General features: G+C 43.2%; 1 protein-coding gene across 2 annotated transcripts in view; it reads right to left on the bottom strand.

The window, feature by feature from the left end:
* Positions 1-530: 530 nt before the first annotated feature.
* Positions 531-19,722, bottom strand: part of ATP8A2 (ATPase phospholipid transporting 8A2) — an 899,065-nt gene continuing 879,873 nt past the window's right edge. For both annotated transcript variants that reach the window (XM_040340493.1, XM_040340494.1), the window contains 2 exons: positions 7,949-8,040; positions 531-2,035 (listed from right to left, as the gene is read on the bottom strand). In XM_040340493.1, coding sequence (XP_040196427.1) covers positions 1,938-2,035; positions 7,949-8,040 — 190 coding nt within the window. In that variant the 3' untranslated portion in view covers positions 531-1,937. The remainder of the gene's footprint in view (positions 2,036-7,948; positions 8,041-19,722) is intronic.

The following is a 19,722-nucleotide window of genomic DNA, read 5'->3' as shown; positions in this document are numbered from 1 at the left end:
GCAACAATCTCTGGTACTACTAGGAAATGTCAGAGTTTTGCCTGTTTGAACAGCCTGGCATTCAGATGTAAAGGATGGTTCAGGTGGTTTATGCATGCACCGTATAGATAGGAACTTCGATGTGCTTGTACTTTACACACTCAGTACTTTTGTATTTTTTACCATGACAGATTCTCTTTCAAGTGATTTTCCACTTTCTGAAACAATGCTTCTGCCACCCTTGCAATTTTACTACTGTATGTGGTCTCCTCTAAGGCCCCGTACACACGACCGGATCTGTCCGCATGCTAAGAAATCTATCCGCTGGAAACCTGTCCGTCGGACTGATCCGGTCGTCTGTACAGACTCACCGGATAAGTCCGACCGATCCCCATCCCTCGCATGCGTCGAAGTGATTCGACGCATGCGTGGAAGTATTTACCTTCCAGGGTCGCACACGTCGCCGCGACGGCGCGGCCACGTCACCGCGTATGTTTTCCGCGGGGATTTTGATCTGATGGTGTGTACAGCCATCAGATCAAAATCCGGAGCAGAAATGTCCGCTGGAAACGGTCCGGCGGACCGTTTTCATCGGATATCCGCTCGTGTGTACAGGGCCTGAAGGATTGACTTAGATTGGTTTTGGGTCATTTGTCCTATATGGCCCCATGTAGGTGCTTATGTACGGACTTTACTTCAAATGTAATGGTGCATGTTTTATTACCCACAACCTATTACATTTGCATTGTGGTTTCCTTCTGTATTGTCTAAATGTATAAATGTGAGCTGTTTCTGTAGCTCTGTTGTAAAATTGGGCTTAAGTGTTCCTTAGATTCTAGTGTGTCAAAGGAGCAGCTGTAAAGGACTTACCTTTAAAAAAACTCCAACCCCTCTGTTCCACTCCCCTGTACAGATCTATGCTTACTTCCACTGACACTGGGGCATCCTGTGTTGTCTGCAACTGTTCCTACTGTGCAGGTGTGGGAAATACAGCACTTGATATTTACCAGCCAGGTTGTAGACAGCATGAGAAGCTCTAGCCTTTGGAGGATGTAAGTATGGACCTGTGGGTGGGTGTCACAGGTGTACTGAAGGAGCCAGGAAAGGGGATTTAAAAACAAGGTGAATATGGCCCTTAAGGTGCATCCTCAGGCAACAAAACACCTCTATCACTGTATAAAAAATTAAGCTTGTAATGTTTACAACTAGGACAGAAAAAAAGCAACAGAGTAAAGAGCTTGTTAGGTGATTAGCACTCCCAAACCAAAAACACAATATCGTACCAATTTATTATATGCTTTGAAGGCCCCTCCAAGAATATCTATCCTCCAAACCTGGCTTTAGCCCATCCCAGGTTTATGTTGGGCATTGTGGTCGTTCACCTCCTGCTGGACTATAGGATTAATGAATTCAGCCTGTGCTGCAATTGCTGCCAATAGGCAGGAGTAAGGCCACCAGTGTTATAGAGAGATCTTAGGAAGGGTTTGTAAGAATTTCAATCTAGTCTGGGTGGACTGACCCTTGAAGTTCATGCGAAGGTAAAAAACCCAATTTACCATACTCCCTCAATGGACTGTAACCTCTTTACAGGCAAGAAAAGTCCTTATTGCAGAATATGAACACCAGAGTACAACTGTAATGCGCCAACAGTCAGTAGCAGAATACAGCAGAAGGAAGGAAAACAATGCCTTTTTTTATATTTGCAGGCACACTGTGCCCCTGCTATATGTATCTATTAACATCTTAGCTCCCAGACAGACCTGTAATGCATAGTTTTATTGTAATCTCATGCAGGTCCTGCTGGTGGAAAATAAAATGAAAAGTTAAGAATTTGTTGGCGAAGGCCACAGAAATAGGTTTCCCAGTATTTGGCTGCTGTGGCCAAACTTAGTCAAATAACTGTTAACAGTAGACATATTGTCCAAAAGCTTATTATCTGCTGCCACCAGTTGCCTTTTTTATTCTATCCCGCTCCTCTGTTTTGTTGTGTCATATGACCGGACAATTTGAGACTGAGAAACAACACCGTTTTCTTCTTGAGAAAATGCAAAACCATCTGAAAGAGAGAAAGGGGGAAGAGGTGTCAGAAACGTCACGAATTTCATACTACACAAAGTTGTTAATGGTAATTTCCTATAGGGTGTACATTTTATACCATACCATCAACAATGTGCTTATTTCAAAGATTCAACTGCTTTAAGGTAGGTCTGGGAAATCTTCAACTGTCCAGGTGAAGAAAAGCTGGCAGACCAAGCATGCCCTACTATCCACTGGTTTGCTGGCATTGATAGCTCCTCACCAACTGGACTCAGCATGCCTAACAGGTTGTGATGGAAACTCCCGACTGTTCCTTAGTTTATTTTAAGAGCTGAAAAGGGCAAGGCTTGGCATAAACTAGTATAATAGCTCAGCTGAAACAGACTTCTAAAACAGATATGGACATGTTTGAGGTGGGGCATTGGTAGTGGGTGAATGAGAAAATGTGTCAAATGGTGTAAGCCACAAATAAACAATAATCACACTGAACCTTTCAACTGAAAAAAAACTTAATGCCCAAGTTAAATATGTACAGTACCCTTTTAAAGTAGCCCCTACCCCATATTTAACAGCCACTCCAAAGTTAAAACAAACATAGGGAAAACTTTATGCAATATACTTATCTTTCCTCTGGCTTCCACCAATTGCACCTAGGTAAGAGTGACATCACACCTCTCCTGGTAAGATTCTCGGGAATGCAGATTAGCCCCAAATATAGTCTTTAACTTTATTGCTGCTGCTTATAATGGGTGAGGGGGCTTACTTATTAATCAGACTTTGCATTTCACTATAAGGTCCATTTTAGCGCAGCGACTCTTTAACAGAATGGTTATTCCAAGTTCCCAAAACAAAACATGATAATCGAGCGCACTCCCTGTTGGTGTCTAGAGGTCACAACCTAAAATGGGATTGGATTAGGGATGGGAACTAAGGAAAAAATGAAAAGGAAAAGAAAAAGAAAAATTGTCCCAGAAAACAGTGCTTTGGAGGAAATTTAGTAGTCCATCAAATAGTCCATAGCACTATATCACTATATCATTATAGCCTTGCTTTAGATGGCTGCCAGCTGACAGATGAAGTATAATCTGTATAGAAACAAAAAAAGACAAAGTGCAGCGCCTTCTAAGCGTAGCAAGCAAGTTTAATTAAAGTAAAATGTTTAGAAACATGTAAAAGACCTACTCACAAACATAAGTAGGTACAGGCAGGAATATAGGTATCATCCGCGTATGTTTCCCGGGGACCGTTCGATGTCCTGGTACAGGCAGCGTGGAGATGTCCCTCTCTGTACGGCAGCGGCGGCAGGAACCGAGGCGCCCTCGGAACTCGCAGGCTGAGGTCAGGTTTCCACTGCGGACTGCAGACGGCGTCACTTCCGGGCACGGGAGGTGCACACGTTCGAAACTTTGTGAGTAGGTCTTTTACATGTTTCTAAACATTTTACTTTAATTAAACTTGCTTGCTACGCTTAGAAGGCGCTGCACTTTGTCTTTTTTTTATTCCAAGTTCCCAGCTGACTATTGTACTTGCACAATGAGAACATACTCGCTTTGTCAGTTTTATGCTAGTCCTCATTAATGATGTATGATCTTCTTATATTTTGACCACTGGTTTTTATCCTTTTGGTCAAAATACAAAATAATACCTCATGATTTATGTATTTTGATCCTATAATACCTCATGATTTATGTTTTAATCCTTTGGGAAACTAAAGAGGCTAGTTTCAAGTACTGCGCATCCACAAATTAAATCCTTGTTTTTGTATTTACCATATTTATCGGCGTATAACACGCACATGCGTATAACACGCACCCTAACTTTAAGAGGGAAATTTCAGGGAAAAAACTTTCCACAGCCCCCTGCGTATAACACGCAGGCACAGTTTACCCTCTATTTTCAGGGTAAAAAAGTGAGTGTTATACGACAATAAATACAGTATAGTATTTTGCTGTTAGCAATCAGTTACCTTAATGTGGTTTGGAACTGTGCTCAGGTAACCCATAAAAAGTGGCAGTTGTCTGTACCTTTTGTTTTCTGTGCCCTGAATTAGCACATAGGAATGAAATTATGCAAAATAAATTAGCGATTTTACTTAAGGATGTAATTTCTATGACGTCTGTTTTTCTTTTGAGAGATTCTAATTTTTTTGGGATTGCACCCTCCTCTTTCACTGTTTTCAGATAATCTTTCCTCTTCTCTGGACATCATTGGATTCCGACTGAACAACACACATTTACAGCCGGTGACTGTCATCATGCATGTAAAATATCTGGCAGCTATGTTTATGGGGGTACCAAGTAGGCTGCATTAAAAAATAATATCATATTAATGCCAGAAAAAAGACCAGGTGGCCCTTTTAGTTCAACTACTGTATATATTTAACTTTAAATTATTCAACCTTTAAAAATTAAGTTTGGAGGCTGCATGGTCTTTGATGGTACTTATATGGACAATAACACATAAATAATCTAAAATTAGAATTTTATTGTTAAAAACATTATCAAGATTGTGCCCACACAAAGACATTAAAACTGCTCTCTATTCAGTTAATATTTACAAAGAGATACCAAAAGCTGATTTTAATGGTCTATCACAACAGGTTTATCCATATCTTCTTTACTCAACGTGTTTTGCGCCCACAGATATGGATAAACCTGTTGTGATAGACCACTGATACATATAACACATTTTTGTAACAATAAAATACTACTTTTAGATTATTTATGTGTTATTGTCCATGTGAGTTCCATGCAACCTCCAAACGACATTTTTCCATGTAATGATCTTAGGACGAAGGTACATTTGTTTATTATGCTACCTATTGGCACAAAACAAATATATTATTTAACTTATTGTTTTGTCCTATTTATAAACGTACAATGCAATTGCATCAAATGCAATCTAAATATTTGTCACAAGTGTACATAAACAGATTTGGCTAGACTTGTGTCCGATTGGTCACATGGGAAGCGTGGATCCAATTGGCTATCCAGGATGCTACTGTCAAAAATGAATAAAGTAATATGCAAGTTTAAGGCCCCTTTCACACAGGGATGGATCCGCTCAGCAGAGTCCGCCAGCTCAGCAGGAGATCGCTCCGTCGATCTCCGCTGAGCCAGCGGATTACAGGTCCGTCTCTGCTCACTGAGCGGGGAGGGACCTGTCAGAGCCCCCGCTGATTCCTATGGGGAGATCAGACGAAAATGGACAGCATGTCCGTTTTCTTAAAGCAGAGCTCCACCCTAAAGTGGAACTCCCGCTGATCGGAACCCTCCCCCCTCCAGTGTCACATTTGACACCTTTCAGGGGGAGGGGGGGTGCAGATACCTGTCTAAAGACAGGTATTTGCACCCACTTCCGGCCACACAGTCTCGGGCAGACTGCGGGCATGACATCACCTCTCTCCCCCCCCCCATTGTGTTCTGGGAACACTTGGCTCACAGTACACAGCGGGAGCCAATCGGCAGGAGTAGCGCGACTCGTGCATGCTCCGTAGGGAACCGGGCAGTGAAGCTGGAGAGCTTTACTTCCTGGTTCCCTCACCGAGGGTGGCGGGAGGGGCAGCAGAGTGACGAGCAATCGCTCGTCCTCTGCTGCGGACGGCGCTGGACTCCAGGACAGGTAAGTGTCCTAATATTAAAAGTAAGCAGCTGCAGTATTTATAGCTGCTGGCTTTTAGTATACGCCTGTCTTGTGCGGTTCGATTGGCAGGCAGGTGTCAGCAGACACATCTCCGCTGACACCCGCTGACACCAGCCATAGGAGTCAATAGGTGGCCCACTAAGATGCATCTGAAAAACGAACAGGCAAATCTGAGCGGGCTTGTCGTGTGAAGGGGGCCTTAGTCTTCAGTAACAATCTACAAATCAGTAGGCATTTATAGAAGGAAAACAGTATTTGAAAGCATCAGGTCAATTATTGGCTGTAGGGAGTGTCACACAATGCCAATTTATTTTACCACACTGCCCACTGCTCCACTCCGATAACACTTGAATATTTTTTGACTAATGAATGCCAGTACAATACCCCAGTGTGTCTAGCGCTAGAAGATTTAAAAGACTAGGAAAAGAGATGAAAAACTTGTTTCATGTCACTCTAGAAAATGTCAGCTTTTTTTCAGCTAACAGTCTGGAGCTCCCCACAATAACTCAAGTTCCAGAGGTTTTCAATGCTTGCAAGTTACAATTTTGGTAAGCTTTAAGGTACATGTAGACATGAGATTGGGCTTTCAAGACCTGTCTGCCAAATGATCATTCATGAGAATGAGTAATGGTGAATAACCCTCATACTATACTAAATATACCCTGCAGGCATGAATCAGAATTGGTTCCCTCACCGCCATCTTGCTACACCCGCACTCCTCCATAGTAATGATACACTGAGAAGGGGCAAGCGGTCATCTTGTTACACCCACCGGAGTTTGGAATTTCACAGTTATTTTTAACACAAAACTGAGTTTATATACTTAAATACTTAAGCATATATGCTCCGTTTCCTTGTAAAAATAAATGTTAAATGCAAAACTCAGGTGGGTGTAACAAGATGTCCGCTTGCCCCTTCTCAGTGTATCATTACTATGGAGGAGTGCGGGGTGTAGCAAGATGGCGGCAACAGAACGTCACTTCCGTTACCAATTCTGACGTGTCACCATATCTGATGGAACACAGGCACTGTATTAAATCAGCTGGGAAAATCTAATCTGGCTGAAACTGGTTGCCCTGGAGGCACCTGCACAGATCAGGAGGTGGCAAAAAAACAAAAAAACAATACATTTTTTTTGAGTCATCTCCATAATCGGTCAGATCAGTAGTTAACCTCAACAGTGATAAAGCGATAAACGGAGATCTGCAGAACATATAGGCACAGAATGCTTGGACCTATCACAACTTCTGTACCTGAATCACAAATTTCCAGCATTTATGAAAATCCTTTGAGAGAGCACTTGCCCCTTTTTTTTTGTTGCTTGTTAAGTGCTTAGGATACATGACGTGTGGATATAAGCATATAAACAGGCAGCTTAAAGATTGTAGTCAGAATGTAACAGAATGGATTAATCTAGCAAAACTCTTAAGCCTCGTACACACGACCGATGAACTCGACGGGCGAAACACATCGTTTTCCTCGTCGAGTTCCTTGTTAGGCTGTCAAGGAACTCGACAAGGCAAGTTTCTCCATTCCCGTCGAGGAAATACAGAACTTGCTCTCATTTTGGCTCGTCGAGTTTCTTGACAGTTTCCTCGACGAAAATGTACACATGACCGGTTTCCTCGGCAAAAAAATATCTCCCAGCAAGTTTCTTGCTGTTTTTTGTCGAGAAACTCGGTCGTGAGTATGAGGCCTGAAAGGGATTGTAAAGATGTGTTTTTTATTTTCTAAATAGGTTCCTTTAAGCTAGTGCATTGTTGGTTCACTTATTTTTTCCTTCGATTTCCCTTCTAAATGTTTATTTTCTTTGTCTAAATTTCTCACTTGCCGTTTCTCCCCGAAGGGATGTATACCCAAGGGAGGGGGCGAGCACGCTGACTGACCCCCAGCCAGAACGGCTCGGATGATGGATGCAAGCTTACTAAGGAGAAACAGGAAGTGAGAAATTCAGACAAAGAAAAAAAACATTTTTAAAGGGAAATCGAAGGAAAAGGTAAATGAACCCCTTTAACTCATAATTAAACTAATGTTAAATCTCAGCTAAACATTTCCAACGTTGCCTACCTACAGTGGAAAAGGATCCTACTTATCTCTTATCAAACCACACAAAAACAGTTGTCACCCTCTCAAAGCTTACCTTTAGCCTGGGGGGCACAGCTCAATTAGAAGTCCCCTAGCTGGAAGCTTCCTCCCGTATCACCTCCACATGTCGCTGTACACTTTAATTAAAATCAAATCCCCACCTGCAGGAAGCAGCCAGCTGTATTATTTACGCTCACATACTTACATGATACACCTTGCTGGACAGAATTAGCACGAAACAGGCTCGGAGGGGTCTTCCTGCCAAGTCTCTTCAACAAGTGGTCACGTTCATTCAAGCTGCAATGGGATCAAATAAACATTATTACCTTCTGTGCATGTCAAGCAGGCCGGAAACAGCTGCTGCTTAATACATGAAACCTTCTCTTCTTTCTAAGGGACAGGGGGCCAGATACTTGTTAAGCAGGAGGCACTATACAAGGAAAGCCCCTTTCCTATCAGCTGAGTAGAAAACAAAAGTTTGAATTTATCCTCTGACCCGATTATATATTAATTCACTTGCCAAAAATGGCAAGCGTAAAGGAGAATAACACTACAAAAGGTGGTCTAACAAAGGCAAAAAGTAAAGGGTTCTTTAGTGCTAAATCAGTGTTGTTACAGAAGAAAAGGCACTGCAAAAAATCCAACTTTAGTGGCTGTTGGTTAGTCTTAGAAACAGTAATTTTTTTATATTTTGTATACAATCTTTATGGAGCCATCTATAATACTACGCTTGTAGAGAACATTGGGCTTTCCAATAAGAAATGTTAAATGAAAGAAGAAAGACCCTAATAAATAACAAAGGATTAAAAAAAAGCTGCAACAGTCTAAAAAAGAGGCTTACTTACTGCTAAAACAGGAAAAAGTCCTAAGAAGGATAGTTAGCTTATCCACACATTTCTCACCTCCATTCATTGGGCCATAGACTTTAATTGGCGCTCCACTTTGGTACCTTGGCCACAGATTCTCAACCGTATGACAAACATCAAACTCTCCGAGAGAATTCACCATACGTTATATGATTCTATGCCCCGATATAAAAAAAAATGGTCTCTCTGGGACACCACCCTTCTGGTTCAAGATGAACTATTACTAACCATAACCTTTTCTTCCTGTACAATGTTCACCGTCAATGATACTTGTATACATTCCTGTAACATCATTGTTATTTTTTTTTGTACCTTGACCTTTTCTACAATAAAATCGTTTGTAAACAAAAAAGAAGGATAGTTAGGTCTATAGGATTGTGAACATGAGGGTACACAGGGGCATGTATACAATGTATAATACATTATAGCACAGTATTGCATACTGACTATCTTACAAGGGCAGCTATGAGATGACATCGTCAAAGGATTATTGTCATAAATACAGTGGCCCGGATTCAGAAACAATAGTCTAAGTTGTAGGCGGGCGTAGCGTATCTGAGATTCAGAAAGAACTTGCGCCCTACGTTACGGCGGCGTAGTGTAAATGTGTCGGCGTAAGCCCGCCTAATTCAAATTTGGCTGGTAGTGGGCGTGTTGTATGTTAATCTATCATGACCCCACATAATTGACGCCGTTCGTGGACGTACCCCAGTGCGCATTCTCCAAATCACGTCGCAAATAGTCAATGCTTTCGACGTGAACGTAACTTACGCAAAGCCCTATTCGCGAACGTTTTACGCAAACGACGTAAACGGCGGAAAATTCGACGCTGTCCCGACGTCCATACTTAACATTGGCTACGCCTCATACAGCAGGGGTAACTTTACGCCGGTCCGACGCCTTACGTAAACGTCGCATATAAATACGCCGGGCGCAACTACGTTCGTGAATCGGCGTATCTACCTAATTTGCATATTATACGTGTAAATCTACGGAAGCGCCACCTAGCGGCCAGCATAAATATGCAACTAAGATACGACAGTGTAAGAGACTTACGCCGGCCGTATCTTAGTAAAATTCTGACGTGTCTTGCTTTCTGAATACAGAAAGAAGATACGCCGGCGCTTCCTAGAACTTACGCGGCGTATCAATCGATACGCCGACGTAAATTCTATCTGAATCCGGACCATTGTGTATAATAGTATACTTTTGCGGGTGGACTGTGAGTCTCCATACATTATTTTTCTGGGGAATTCTGATATTTGTAGGGGCCCTTAGGTGCCCATCAATACTGTAGAATAGTGGCTGTTTAGGCCCAATGCATCTTCACAAACCAGACACTGCTGCGACTTCCACCACTGTTTTTTTTTTTTTTTTAATAGATCTGTTCAGTTGGATGGAAATGTACTCCGAAATTTTGCAAACATCTCACCATCATGTGTCTGACAACATGAGCTTGTTGGACATCCAACTGCAAAAACTCTTCTTTGCTGCTCATTAACACTGGCTTAACCTGCCCTTCTGAAACTGCTTCTGAAACTGCTCCATACAATACAGTACAGATCTATGTTATCTGCTTACCTTTTATGCATTCCTAAATCCCTAAAATCCTTCTTCATCTGGGCTTATTTGGATTTTTTCTTAGCCAATGTAATATTAAAAACATTGGACTCCTGAGCATTTGTTTGGTGCTCTCTTTGGACTGTATGTTTATGAATTCCAGAACTATGGCTACTAAAAAAAGAGCAAGCCGCAACTCTGTGCAGGAAACTTAAAGTAGTAATAAATCCCACAAAAATTAATATATTGCAGTTTACCAATCCTTAAAAAAGTATTAAAAGCATAAAATAAATAACAAACATGTCATACTTACCTGCTCTGTGCACTGCTTTTGCACAGAGCAGCTCCGATCCTCGTCTTCTTGAGTCCCCCGCCGGCGCTTCTTGCCCCTCCCTCCTGCCCAGGGCCCCCAGAGCAAGCAGCTTGCTCCGGGGGGCACCCAAGCAGACTTGCTTATTAGCCACTGCTCTGCGTGTACATTCACACACAACGCCATCGCTCAGCTCGCCCCCTCTCTCATCTCATGTGTTTACTGTCTGTGATTGACAGCAGGGGGAGACAATGGCTCTTGCTGCTGTCTCAGCCAATGAGGAGGGAGAGTCCCCAAAGTGTCAAGGCTCTCGTGCACAGCTGGATTCAGAAGGGGCTCGGGTAAGTATTAGGAGGGGCTGCTGCACGGATAAGGTTTTTGACCTTCATGCATAGAAGGTAAAAAACCTTAAAGCGGAGCTCGACACAAAAGGACATGTTTCTCTTTAAGGACTCGTCCCCCACTCCTCTTGAATTAGCACTTTTGAGGAGCCGGTACCCGATTTTGACAGGTACTCGCTCCCACTTCCGTTATGCCTAGGAGATCGGAAATTGAAGTTCTCCCTCCCTCCCCCCTCCCATGCAGCCTTCTGGGACACTGAGGCCCCGTACACATGACCGGATCGATCCGCTGAAACTGGTCCGCCGGACCAGTTCCAGCGGACAGATCCGGTCGTGTGTAGGCCCGAGCGGACAATTGTCCCACGGATCGGACAGTTTTCAGCTGATAAAAATTTCTTAGCATGTTAAGAAATCTGTCCGCTGGAAACCTGTCCGTCGGACGTATTCGGTCGTCTGTACAGACTCAACGGACACGTCCGACCGACCGCCATCCCTCGAATGCGTCGTACTGATTCGACGCATGCGTGGAAGCTTTGAACTTCCAGGGCCGCCCACGTCGCCGCGTCATCGTCGCGGCGACGGCGCGGCCACGCCCTGCGTATTGTTTACGTGCGGATTTCTGTCTGATGGTGTGTACAACCATCAGACAGAAATCCGGCAGCGGTCGCAGCGGATCTATCCGCTGAAAACGGTCCGGCGGATCAGCGGATCGATTCGGTCGTCTGTACGGGGCCTGACAGGTCCCAGAAGGCTGCATTGACCTGTCACGATGCGCAGCGCTACTTTCATATGCACAGATGGCACCCGGCTGAAAAGCTGCAAGCTGTCACAGCCAGGTGCCCATAGTGAAGATGCTGGTGCCTAGGAATGAAGATAGTGGGTGCTACCGACTGGGTTGATCACACTGCTGGATCGTGGGACAGGTGAGTGACTATTTTTTAAAAGTCAGCAGCTACAGTTTTTGTAGCTGCTGGCTCTTATGTTTTTCACAGGAGACAGGAACTATGCTTAAAGCCTTTAAATGTGGTGGCTGTATTTTGAGGCTGTTTTCCTTTATTTTCTCTTAGTAATCCGACCAGGTGAAAAAAAACAAGAAAAAAAAAACAATGCAACTGCCACATCTAAGGGCTGATATACTGCATTAAATGTTTGTTTTTGGGTTTAGCTATGCTTTAAGGTAGTAAAGCAGCACATACTGATAATATATGCAGGAGAAGAGTAAGAACATCCTTCAAGGCTGTAAATTCCCTTTCAGAGAAATGTTTCAGTAACTATATACAGTATATATGTCACCTGGGGCTGCAGTTAATAGAGTGATAACATGTAACTGATACTGATACGCTATTTTTTACCAAGTACATTTCTGTAACTGCACAAGTGACTTCAGGCTGGAAAATGAATCCGGAAGAGGGACCTTTGAGCTGATTTGAGGGGATTCCACATAATATTAGATTGCTTTTTTTTATGCTGTGAATGATTATCATTCAGAATCGTGGACAGATTTTAGATCAGCTTGTCATGTATTGTTTAAAGTGTTTCATTTCCTGGTATTACATTACCCACAAAACAATTGCATACATTTCTGAAAAAGCCGCAGCGGCCAAGACAGATCCTTTGGATGCTCGGGATTTACCGTTTAAATTCCAGATCTGCATTGACACTGTTGTTCATATTTTAAAATAAAATCAAGTGTTGGTTTGCTGATGAGTGACATACTATACCTAAGCTAGTTACTAGTCATAGTGTCCATAAGATCAAAAGGTATAACTTGAAGTCATTGGGTCCTATAGCAAAATTGTGATGCACCCATCTTGGATAGGATTGTTTAGGGTGACAAGTTAGAGGAGTGCAATATAATGAAAAACTGCACAGGGATCCTGACAAAGAGTATGCCAGTTGAAAAAAAGAGACTACTCTACTGAATGAGATTGCTCTGGAGAATGAGACTGCCCTCAACAATCTGAGATCCAGCTATGCAGTTATATCATAAAGAGAGACTGCCTTGGACATACAGAGTATGACTGCCCTGGAGCAATAGCTGTGAGATTGCCCTGGATAAAGAGAAAAAGAGATACAGAGACTGCCCTGGAGAGATGTCAACTATGTCGTGTATAAGAGAACTGACTCTCCTAATTACTGACTAGAACTGAGCAGGATAGCATCCTATCCCTCTTCAATCAAGGTTGACTGTGTAATAGCACAGACCTGATCATGTGACAGGTGAATTCATGCTTCGGGGGTCAGAATTTTTGCAGTTCTCTCCAGTGAGAATTCCCCACAGGTCGGTGACATCCTACCATCACCAATAAGTCCAGACCCCTCATACATACCCGGCATTGCCAGGGCACCAAAGAAGCTGCAGCCATAGAAGAGTACAATTCCATCAAGGTGTATTTATTCAACTTGATTTCTAAGGCCCGGATTCACAGACATCGGCGCATATTTATGCCGCCGTAGCGTATCTCATATACGCTACGCCGACATAACGCAGAGAGGCAAGCACTGGATTCACAAAGCCAGTGCTGCCAAATCTGCGCTGGGTTTCCTAGGCGTAAGCTGGCGTATGTGGAAGTGGGCGTGAGCCATGCAAATGAGGCGTGATCCCATGCAAATGATGGGCTGAGTCTCAGACAGATACAGCTGGTGCAGAATCAAGCAGCCAGGCTTATCTACAATCTCCAAAAGCAAGATCATATCAGCCCTGTGCGCAAAGAACTTCACTGGCTCCCTGTTACAAAACGTGCCAATTTTAAAATCCTCTGCCTGATCTACAGGGGCTACCACCAGCTGGGCCCACAGTTCCTATCAGATCTGACTCCACACTATATACCTAGACGCTGTCTTCGCTCAGCCGACAAAGCTCTACTCATTGGCAATACTGACAGGCTAATTTCTATAGGAGGAAAACGGATTGGCTCCGCGGGGGCGACTCTCTGGAACCAAATCCTGCTTAACATTCGCATCTCCCCAAGCCTATATACGTTCAGGAAGAAGCTGAAGACCTGGCTATTCTGCCAAGCATTTCAATCCTAGGCCAATTTATCTTCGTTCATCTACTCGCTGATTTCTTGTTTTTTTCTCCCTCCTCTTTTATTTATGCTCCCCTCGCCAGAACATCCGGACTATTTTGTCACAAAGCGCTTTGGCACCACCGACCGGTGGTATATGCGCGCTTCGCAAACATCCAAAGCATTGCTTTACAAGGATGTTGACCACTTGAGTCTTTCAAAAGAAATTGCAAGTAATGCAGGGGGAACTGCTGTGGCCATGTCGCAGGAATTGAATGGTTTAAGCCACATATATGACCTGAAGTCCGTACCCTTCTTATTTAGCTGTGTTTCTATTACCAAAAGATCACCCATGAACCACTTGTAGAATACAGAACGATGGACGTGTCATTTCTCTGACAATGAATGGAACACGATAAACAGGATAAGATTTCAGGGCTTTGAGGCCATTTGACTGATGTGCCTTTTATTGTCTCTCAAGCTCAGCATCTATCCCAATTTTTGATCTTTTTCTTTTCTACATGGTGTTGTCTCCCAGGCACTTCCATGCTTTGAAGCTTCCATACTCATGTAAATGAATGACATTAGAGCAGGAGTGTGCCTTTTCTTCCCTGTGGCTCGGCTATTCACTTTGTCAAATGGAGATGAGACTCAATACCATTTATCTTACACAACTAATTAACACTAATGATTTAATGATATGGAGCAATCGATTGACCTGTAATGTCTATTGTATTAGAAAGCACTGGGAGGAGAGTATGTTTAAGAGGAAATTAGTTACCTGCTCTTCAAGGTCTTCACAGAGACTCACTCACTTATTAGTATTATACAGGATTTATATAGTGCCAACAGTTTGCACAAAGCCGGCCATACATTGATCTAAATTCTGATCTAAATCATCCAGCGCTGCAGGCTATAGCCCCATACACACAATTTTCCAAAACTGTGGAAAAGATTTTAGTGTAACCTACTACATTTGCATGTAGGAACTCTAAGGCCTCGTACACACGATGGGACATGTCCAATGAAAACGGTCCGCGTCCCCGTTTTCATCGGACATGTCCGCTGACGGATTTTGGTCTGATGGCTGTACACACCATCAGACCAAATTTCCCGCGGACAGCGAACGCGGTGACGTGGCCACGCCGTCGCCGCGCCGATGGCGCGGCGACGTGCGCGACCCTGGAAGGTCAATGCTTCGACGCATGCAAGGGCTTTCGGCCGAGCGGACATGTCCGGTGAGTCGTACAGACGACCGAACATGTCCGACGGACAGGCTTCCAGCGGACATGTTTCTTAGCATGCTAAGAAACATTTGTCCGCTGGAAACCTGTCCGATCCGCCGGAAAATTGTCCGGTCGGCCGTACACACGACCGAACATGTCCGCGGAAACTGGTCCGACGGACCAGTTTCAGCAGACATGTTCGGTCGTGTGTACGAGGCCTAATGGGTACTGGCAAATTCTGGTTATAACTAAAATGTATCTGCCGTTGATGCCATTTGAAGGATAGAGCTAGTCATTTCACTAGTAACTAGCAACATCATTATAACATTAAATTACTAAAGTCACATGAATGGCTTATTTGCCTGCTGTTGCCAAACTAGGATTTTTATAGCAGAGTCTACAGAAGGTTAAATGTTAACATGTAAAAATTGTCTTCTTTATTTAGGACTATGGGCGAAAGGCGAAGGATCACATGTTGGCTCACTGGGGTACAGCAAAATATATCAGAAAAGGTGTTCTAAACCATTCAATTCCTATTCAGCCTAATGGGCCTTGTTTGTTGGTGACTGCCAATGCTTCATAGACATCAGAAGTTTGGCTAACTTAAGGAAATGCAATGTAATGTCTCTGAATACCTTCAGTCCCGTTTAAAGTGGAAGCAAACCCCCCTATCATTTTCAGCCAAGGAAGCTGCCATCTTGGCCTCCGTTTATTCTACAACTGCCATGATGCTGCACATGTGATCAGTTTAGACACCAGCCATTGGATGGTTTGACAGTTTGGTTGAGAGCACAACCAAACCAATGGGAGTGTTACATTTCCGGCACGTGCTGGAAATGAAACTGTTTTATGGATGGGTTTACCTCCGCTTTTCACAGTGTTGTTTGCCCCCTGGCAAACCATCAAGATTGGAAATAATGCATTAGGTATCATAACTCCTTAAATGTTACATGGCTCCCTCAAGATCCTCGGTTGTGATATTCATTACATCACACATGGCTAGATTTACTGTTTCTCTATCATTGCACTATCCACATATAGGTTGATTATAAATCAAGCTATTTAGTTTTAGATCTACTGTAAATATAAGTTGGAGGTTAGCTTAGCAAATACTGTATTTATTGGCGTATAACACTCACTTTTTAACTCTGAAAATGGAGGGTAAACTGTGCCTGCGTGTTATACGCAGGGTGCCGTGGAAAGTTTTTTCCTGAAACTTCACTCTTAGGCCGTGTACAGACGACCAAACATGTACGATGAAACCGGTCCGCCGGACCGTTTTCACCGTACATGTCTGCCCGGGGATTTCTGTATCGTGGCTGTACTCACCATCATACAGAAATCCGCGCGTAAACAATACGCGGGGCGTGTCCGCGCCGTCGCCGCGACGATGACGCGGCGACGTGGGCGGCCCTGCCAGTTCAATGCTTCCACGCATGCGTCAAAGTCATTCGACGCATGCGAGGGATGGCGGGCGCTCGGACATGTACGGTAGGTCTGTACAGACGACCGAACATGTCCGAGCGGACAGGATTCCAGCGGGCTGTTTTAAAACAAGTCCAGAAATATTTGCCCGCTGGAAAAAGGCCCGGCGGGCAAATGTATGCTGGAATCCTGTCCGCTCGGGCCTACACACGACCGAACATGTCTGCTGAAACTGGTCCGCGGACCAGTTTCAGCAGACATGTTCGGTCGTGTGTACGGGGCCTTAAAGTTAGGGTGCGTGTTATACGCCTGTGCGTGTTATACGCCGATAAATACGGTATGTGCCTTTCCAGTTTGCGGCAAAGAAGTAGGTTTGCTTTGATCGCCCATAAGCTCATGAATATGCTTACTTGTCTTTCTCTCCATTCACAGCCACAAGCTCAAAGAAATACCCATTATTTTCAGATATGGAAGAACACATGGCTAACTTTATCTGCCATCTCTGGACCAACCAACGCCATGGAGCTCCATAGACCCGTGTAAGCTTTGATTACAGCAACTCATAGCTTACAAAGTACGTTCCTGTGTTCCTGGCAGCTGAATAGAGCTTTGGTGGAGATAATAGAAGGTAATTATATGCTGTTGGGCTAGTTAAAGAGAATATGTTGCTTTGCCCTGCATTGAAAATGCACAGGTTCACTTTAAAAATAGGGGGTGAAGTGATCTGCCCAACAATGCCAATACATCTATTCCTCATGGGAAATTCATGGAGTAGTGAACAGAAAATGGATACATTCTACCTTCTCACACTAAAAACACCCCTACAACAGAATGTCAAGTGGTTTGCCATCTCTGGAAGTCTGGAATGTTACACACTCCAAGTCAAAGATAGTGCATTTGAAGTTCACTGATATACGAAGTATGTGCAGTGTTACAGGTCTCTAAAAACAGTTTTATAAGATAGGGCATTGTATTATAAGATAGGACACATTACAGTACTGCATACTATATAGTATTCGACACATAAAATATGCACAGATATCAGATGGCAGTTTGGATAACAATCTCATATCTGTGAATTGTTCCCAATGACCCTGGTGTAAACCCATCTCAATTGTTACTCCCCCCCCTCACCCCCCCCCCCCCTAGAATCAATCCAGCCACCCTCCATTTATTTAATATTAGATGCTAAGTCAAAAGTTGCTATTTGTGGCCAAGCAAGGGTTTGGTTGAGTTTATAATAATCAAAATTGGCAGAGCAACAAAAGTTTTAAGAGCTGTGAGACAAATCTTTGCCAAAATTCATTTTCCCTAGCGTGTCATATACTATTATTATTATTATTATAATACAGGATTTATATAGCGCCAACAGTTTACGCAGCGCTTTACAATATAAAAGGGAGACAATACAGTTACAATACAATAAAATACAAGAGGATTAAGAGGGCCCTGCTCAGAAGAGCTTACAATATACTATGCACCTAAAGTGTATGTAAACTCTATGAACATATATTATTTTCTCCCCTTTGGTCTGTTAATTACAGCAAGTCCCCTACTTACGAACAAGTTCTGTTCTGAGAGCTCGTCGCAAGTCCAACTTGTTTGTAAGTCCAACAAAGATCAGTGCTTGCAGGCAAAGCGATCTGTCAGTTTTTTTTCATTCAGCCCACTGGGTTGAATGAAAAAAAGAAACTGTGCAAACACATGTTCGCTTCCTTGATATTTTGCAACTCGAAGATTTGTATGTAGGGGACTTACTGCCATGTTATCTCGGTTTGATAAGTACAAAACTACAAAACTATTGATCATGACAGAATTTCAAAGCTGTCCTGTGTAATCTAATGAAGCCCCATTAGTTCTTGTCTTGGACTACAGAATGATCAGCCTTTTAGGCCTCGATACACACGGACGGACTGTCCGATGAAAACGATCCACCGGACCGTTTTCATCGGACATGTCCGCTGCCGGATTTTGGTGTTATGGTTGTACACGCCATCAAACCAAAATCCCCGCGGACAGGATACGCGGTGACATGGCCGCGCCGTCGCCGCGACGATGACGTGCGCGACCCTGGAAGGTCAATGCTTCCACGCATGCGTCAAATCACTTTGACACATGCGAGGGCTTTCGGCCGAGCGGACATGTCCGGTAAGTCGTACAGACGACCGAACATGTCTGACGGACAGGCTTCCAGCGGACATGTTTCTTAGCATGCTAAGAAACATTTGTCCGCTGGAAACCTGTCCGATCCGCCGGAAAATTGTCCGGTCGGACGTACAGACGACCGAACATGTCCGCTGAAACTGGTCTGAAACTGGTCTGCGGACCAGTTTCAGCAGACATGTTCGGTCGTGTGTACGAGGCCTATGTGGTAGACACCAGAGAGAGGAAGTGATTGAGTAGCTTAGAAAATAACACTGGGTAGGGCTGACACCACTCAACAAAAATCAACAAAAATGCTGTGTGTTGATAGCCTCCAAGAAGGCTTAGGAGCTGAGTACATTTCTCACATAGCAACAGGTATTTTTCTGTATTTACAGGTTCTCCGCAGGCAGGTCACACTGCCCTCTGCGAACCGCTGCGGATGTCAATACAAAGTTAATGACACCCCCAGATCGGTTCGAAGATCGCAGTACGAACTGTGAATTCTGACAGGAATTGGATAGCATGGGTGTGAACGCTATCCGATTCCAATACGGGGAAAAAAAGGTTCCTACACCTTTTTCGTGCAAATGCAATGCAAGTTCAGCCATACAAACTCTATGGCTGAATTCGCATTGCACAGACATCGCATGTGATCGGCACAGGAATGCGGTGCGAATCACATGCAATGTCTGTGTTCGCAATAGTGTGAACCCAGCCTCAAAAAAAGAAAAAAGAAAAATGGGGAAATGTGTATGTAATGAAGATATGTATTGCATATGTTTTATATATATTATATATAAATATATATATATACACATATATAATTGCATTTATATATATAACCATCTTCTGAAATTCAAAATTCATATAGAATGAACTCAAATTCGAATAGAAATATATTAGAATAGAGCAGAATAAAATATATTTATATATATTTTATTATTCTATTCTTCTAATATTTTTCTATTCGAATTTGAGTTCATTCTATATGAATTTCGAATTTCAGAAAATGGAAGATAGATAGAAGATAGATAGAAGAAGCCAGGTCATATTCTATTGTATTTGATTACATTCTATTAAATTCCATTCTGTTCTTTA

This window comes from Rana temporaria, chromosome 2 (genome assembly GCF_905171775.1).
Source record: "Rana temporaria chromosome 2, aRanTem1.1, whole genome shotgun sequence".
NCBI classification, from domain to species: Eukaryota; Metazoa; Chordata; class Amphibia; order Anura; family Ranidae; genus Rana; species Rana temporaria.
This window is presented reverse-complemented; position numbering and strand designations above follow the sequence as displayed.